General features: G+C 41.7%; 1 protein-coding gene across 1 annotated transcript in view; it reads left to right on the top strand.

The window, feature by feature from the left end:
• Positions 1-529: 529 nt before the first annotated feature.
• fbxw12 (F-box and WD repeat domain containing 12) overlaps positions 530-6009 on the top strand; it is a 10793-nt gene continuing 5313 nt past the window's right edge. Inside the window, exons 1-7 of the mRNA XM_014025476.1 lie at positions 530-685; positions 759-796; positions 2607-2764; positions 2847-2974; positions 3536-3742; positions 4259-4423; positions 4555-4765. Coding sequence (XP_013880930.1) covers positions 593-685; positions 759-796; positions 2607-2764; positions 2847-2974; positions 3536-3742; positions 4259-4423; positions 4555-4765 — 1000 coding nt within the window. The 5' untranslated portion in view covers positions 530-592. The remainder of the gene's footprint in view (positions 686-758; positions 797-2606; positions 2765-2846; positions 2975-3535; positions 3743-4258; positions 4424-4554; positions 4766-6009) is intronic.

Raw genomic sequence — 6009 nt, 5'->3', positions numbered from 1 at the left:
CACACACACACACACACACACACACACACACACACACACACACACACCTCTGCTGAGAATTCACCTTGACGGATCGGAACTCCTATTAATTTGGTTATTAAGTGAGTCAGGGTGTCACGCGCTCATTTCTGCTAACAGCGTGTCCCCACACTTGCCAAGAAACACAAGTTGCAAAAGCCAACTATAATCATTACTTTAATTACTGAATAATATTATATTCATGTCCAGACTCAGACTAGATAAAAAAAAAGGCCACTCTTTCCCTGTCTCTCAGGGTTAGGGAGTTCCGTAGCTAATTTAAATGTCTTAAAACTCAAATTATTTTGTTTATTTATTTAATTTAGTTGGATTTCTTCCTGTACAGTAGCTGTCACCTTCCTCATGTCGCATCTTTGCGCAGTTTGTCCCGCAAATCTGTCCGGGTCTCTTACCTTGTACAATGGCGACATCTCGTGGCAGATTAACGTCACTGCAGACCAAATAAATAAATGAACATCCGGGTTTGTCCCTGAACGCGCTCCGTAGTTTCCCTAACTATGACTCAAACAGGAGGAAACTAGTGACATTTTCGGGCGAAAAAACTAATGTCGATATGGATCCATATCCCCTCATTAGTGACTGTCTTATACACGTTTTTACTTTTCTGACGGAAGAGGATTTAATCAGCGCTTCGTGTGTGTGTAAGGTGAGGAGGGGCTGAAAGGCGGAAGTAAGTTTCTAAGTGAAATGATTTCTTATTTTAAGATGTGTGTTTTCAGGACTGGTACGAAGCTGCAGAGACTCCCTGGTTATGGAGGTGAGTTGTTGTCTCATCTGTTTTCTGAAGAGTGTAAATAAACGGATTACTATTTGTAAAGTGCTAAATATCACCTCTAATCACCCTTAATAACCCTTAATCACTCCTCCTGATCAAACCAAAACAAACTTAGGTTTTATTATAACTATGTAATTATAGCAGCATCACTGATCCACTAGCCCTAAAAAAAGAAGATATGGTTAAATCAGTATTTAACTGCAGATCTTTTAAAGTAACCAAGTCCGATTTAAAAACAGCCACTTTTTTTTTGCGTGTGTTTCTCTTTTCACATATTTACACACAATCATTTATTCTTAAAAATTAAAAAGGTGAAACAAATACCCTGAAATGCACAGGTGGTAATTATAATTACTAAACAATTACATTTTTGTCATCAAGTTTTATTCAAGTTCAAATATAAATCTTCATGCAGAAATAACTTTTAACCCACCTGCTGCCCCAGAGTCAAAATGACCCACAAAGCCTCAAGTGGTTTTCAAAATTCAAATTCAAAAATACTTTATTGATCCCAGAGGGAAATTTAGTGTTGTTGTAACTCATTTAACTAAAAACTTATTGTAGATGCTGATGGCTGTGGGCAGGAAAGATCTTCTGTAGCGGTCTGTGTTACAGTGAAGTTGAAGAAGCCTCCGACTGAAGACACTTTGTCTTTCTATGACAGTCTGATGAAGAGGATGAAGGGTTGTCCACAATGTTCTTGATTTTATGTAAAATCCTTCTTTGCACCATCATCTCCAGAGATTCCACAGTCGTCCCCAGAACAGAACCAGCCTTCTTTATCAGGTTGTTTAGCCTTTTTCGGTCCCTGGCTCTGATGCTGCTGCCCCAACAGATGATGGCAGAAGAGATGACRCTCTCAACAACAGACTTGTAGAAGATCTGCAGCATCTTGCTGCAGACATTGAAGGATCTCAGCTTCCTTAAGAAGTACAGTCTGCTCTGTCCTTTCTGTCCTTTCTTTAAAACCAAAGCTGAAAATGCTGAATATTTCCAAAAGTATATATTGCTGAAGTACCAAAAGTCATGGTCAGGAAATCAGAACGAGTTGAATGTATCAAACGTTTGATATGTAAATTGTTGAAATTGTATGAAAATTGCAGAATGAGATTCAGGCTGAAAAAACAAACAGAAGAAAAAAGTCTCAATATTTAACTCTTTGTGAAATTAATCTGTAATAAATGAGTTTCACTTTCTGAGCTGAAACATTTGTGAACGTTTTCACGATATTCAAAGTTTAAGAGATGCACCTGTATGTTGTGAAGAGCCTTCTGGAAGCTGAAGTGAGCTCTGGCTGTTTGGGACCTGTTTGGCTTTAGGTCTGTCCCTTTTGAATCTCCTGTCTTTTTGTTGATCAGAGCAGATGTTCATGCATCGTTATGAGGTTTTTGAAATGGCTCTCTGAAAACGTAGAACAGTTTTGTGTTTAACTCCAGCAGTTGCAGTTGGGATGATTAATTTTGGTCTGTATTAGGATCTTAATCTCCTTTTTGATTAGAGCTGCGTGATGTTACAAAACATTGGATTTTCTCCCTCCTCTCTTATGAAACTGGCCAACTTTTCTGCCTGCTTATTCATCCCCGTTAATTTAAAATCCATCAGATTGGCCAGATACACTGTTGTCACACAGATTATAATGTCCCTCAGATTATAAGTCAGTAATTTATTTTCCTTCAAGCAGATTTTTTTCAGCATCTCACACACAGACACACATTTTTGATGCATCGTGCAGACATGACTCTGCAGTTGAAAAAGAGAAAAATGCAAACATTTGGTAACATGTTCTCCTCAGGAGGATGTGCCTGCAGCGCTGGAGTTTCTGCAGCCTTGCTGCTCTGGGCAGTGAGCAGTCGTGGAAACGATACTTCCTGAGACGCTCCCAGCTGGAGCTGAAAATGACAAAAGGTTGCTCCGGTGGTTACACCTGCAAAAGCCTGAGAGGACACACAGGTAGGCATTCACTGTCTACACAGAACTGTCCTCCACTACTTTGCCATCCCTCGAATATTTTATGATCCGTCCAATCCGACAGGCAGGGTGGTGGGCGTGGCTTACCTGCAGGGAAACCTGAGCCAGCACCCGGACGTGTGCAGCAGCAGCAGCTCCGTGGTCTGCAGCGCTGCTTCTGACGGCACGGTCCGAGCGTGGAACGTCCAAAAGGTCAGTGCAGCATCCTCACTGCTAACAGCTAACATGTTGAAATGGGTTTAGCTTTGAAGAGACTTCTTTATGTTTTGATTTTAATCAGCTTAAAATCAAATGTCAATCAAGCTCTCGCAAAATGTGCTTAAATGAGTCATATCATGCTTTTAAATTCTTCTTTTTCACATATAAATACTTCATTTGGGGTCTATATAAAGTGGAACTGCAACACTTTGGTCTGACTTCCTCCCTATTGTAACTCCACAAGCCCCTCTTTCACCAGTTTTCTGAGGTGTGTCTCAGACCAACTCGTTTTGAGGCTGTCTCTTTAAAACCAAACAAGACGCTTCACATCCCACCCCATAGTGATCCAGTGTACTTTGAGATGGGTTCATAATGAAATAGCTGCGTAACTAAAGTTAATAGAGAAAACTGAACTAAGTTCCACTTTTCTGCACACGTAGAGACTCCAAGTACACAAAGTGGATTTTGCACACGTCCCCTTCAATGATTTTTCGTTACAAACCTGCATGAACGCTGCTTTTTTTTTCTCCAATATAAACCTGTTTTTTCCTTCAGGGTGAGCTCGTGTGGAGCAGCCCTGTGCAGAGTCCTTTAACAGGGATTGTGGTGGACGAGAAGCAGGAAGTTGTGATCACGTCAGACTCTGCAGGCCTCATTAAGACGTGGCAGGGTCAGACCGGTCTGGAGCTGGCCTCCTTTTCTGCTGCGTCCTCTCACTGCACGTTACTGCAGTACAACATCAGCAGTGACTGGTTCCTGACTGTGAGTCACAGCAAAGTCCATGTAGGGGGTCTCTGCAGTCAGTAAGTGGGGGGGGGGGGGGTTCTTGAGTGTGAGTGTAGTTTGGGTAAGCTGTGATTGGTCGGATGGAGGTGTGGGCATGTCAGTTTTAATGAATGATAGTTTTAGTCATAACTCGTGACAAGAAGGTGCTAGCCAGATGAAATTTTAACGTCGTACACGTGGAGGGACTCTTAACTGAGCTCGGTCAAAACAGCCCCACCCCACCTGGGACAAGCTCTCTGTTTTTAATATATTAGCATTAGCCATAAATTCAGATGGGAAGGTGCTAGTCTCACCAACATGTTCATAATAATTTTACCATTCCACTTGCCCCACAAGTTCATCCGACCAACCAGTTTACACAAACTACGCTCACAACCCAAGAAACCCCCACTTACTGTCTGCAGAGAACCCCTTCCTGCAAAGCCTCCTAGTTAAAGAGTTAAAAAACAAAAAATCTGAGAAAGATGCTGTTTTCTTGTTCTTCTTTTCCAGGTTGGAACAGCTCAGGGATCAGTGTGCACGCTCGCTAATTCCGCTCTGACTAAAAAGTCCAGTTTAATGATATGCGACAGCTTTAAAGTCAACGTGCTTCTGGTTTCGCCCGACAAGAAATGGATCGTAGCCGGAACCAAAGAAAACGATGATTTAAGCCCAAAGGTATTTGTCTTTGTGTGCTTCCAGCGCCGACCCGCTCTTCTGTTACCACCTCCCCGCTGTGCAAATAGCTCCGTCAGACGTTCCCGCTGCAGAGCATTTCTAGGCATGTCTGTCATTTGGTTCGTTGCCAGGTGGTCTACAGCGAGAGTTTGACCTCTCCGCTGGAAGATGAAGATCCTCTGAGTCAGTCGGTGCCAGTCGCAGGATGCCAGGCGGCTGTCTTCATACCCACCCAGCCTGCCAGACTGGCTGTCATCCACCACACCGGGCACAGAGGCAACAAAGCCCTCACTGTCTGTGATGTGAGCATAAAGAAGACCAAGTTCAAGACAGAGATCCACGGTGAGGGCTGATGGTATAATCTCTTGGAAAATACTTCTCCCTCTGAGCCCAGGTTATTAAAAAAAGCCTGTTGAGTCATCGAGGGAAATCTGCTTCAGAAACTCTTTAGAGATCTTCTTGGAATTTGGACTTTATTTAACTCCTTCTCATGGCCCACTGAAGATTTTTAATGCTTGTTTAACAGATTAGAAAACGTCCGTGCATTCATCAGTTACTCCGCTTACATCAACCTGACCTGGATGCTGACAGATTTCTTTCAAATCAGCTGAAGCTCGTCGTGCGTCGTTCTTTAAAGTGCAGGTTTTTAAACGTTCACCCGTCGCTGGTTTAACGTTGGAACAGTTTGTAGAACCGTCGCCTCTTCGTCTCATCCCAGCCTGGGAGCTTTCTGGATGGAGTTTGCATATTCTCCCCGTGCACATGTGGGTTTTCTCAGAACTGGACGTTGGTTGGTTTAATGCACGAGTGTCAAACTCCCATTACACGAGGGGGCCAAAGTTTAAAACTCAGTTCAAGCCAAACGTTAATTTCTTTCAGTATTTATTGAGTAAATGTTATATACTGTAACAAAGTATTTTTATAGAATACAAATGACTATTCCAAAGTATGTTTTATGTGATATTTAGAACATACATAACTTAACGCTGGGCTATTCAACTGCTGGTGGTCTGCAGGTGACTTCCGTCTGGCCCAATAATGAGCCCTCCGTTTAAAATTTTTTAAATTAATTTATTATAAAAATAGATTTTAAATACATTTAAAATTATCATTCAACAAAACAGACATTTTTAAAGATAAAACATAATAGTACTTGTTTCTCCTGTCATTATCAGTAACTGTGACCCACAGTAATTATTTGAATTGTCCTGATTTAAGCCCATTCTGCTGGGATTAGTTAGACCTAGGGACCACATGCTATTTGTAATAATTGCAGAGATTGCCTGTGTTGTTAATCCCGTGTGAAACAGCCATGTCAGTAATTTGTAAAGTAAAAATTCCCCCTCAAATTACCTACTATATTTTGCTGAACACCGAGGTCCTATACTAATCCAATGAGAATAAGCATCTGTTCGGTGTTTTCAGACCTGGCAACTCAAAAATACACACAACATCCCGGACCGAACATTAAAAACTGACAACAGAGACCAGAATGTGAGTTAGAGATACACTTTGCAAAGGAGAAGTTCTTATCACTTATCTGAGTTGTTGTTCAGAGAAGTCAAAAAGAAGTTCTGGCCTTTGTG

Source organism: Austrofundulus limnaeus, unplaced genomic scaffold (assembly GCF_001266775.1).
Source record: "Austrofundulus limnaeus strain Quisiro unplaced genomic scaffold, Austrofundulus_limnaeus-1.0 Scaffold478, whole genome shotgun sequence".
NCBI classification, from domain to species: Eukaryota; Metazoa; Chordata; class Actinopteri; order Cyprinodontiformes; family Rivulidae; genus Austrofundulus; species Austrofundulus limnaeus.
Note: the sequence above shows the minus strand (reverse complement) of the source record. Positions and strands in the feature narration are given on the sequence as shown.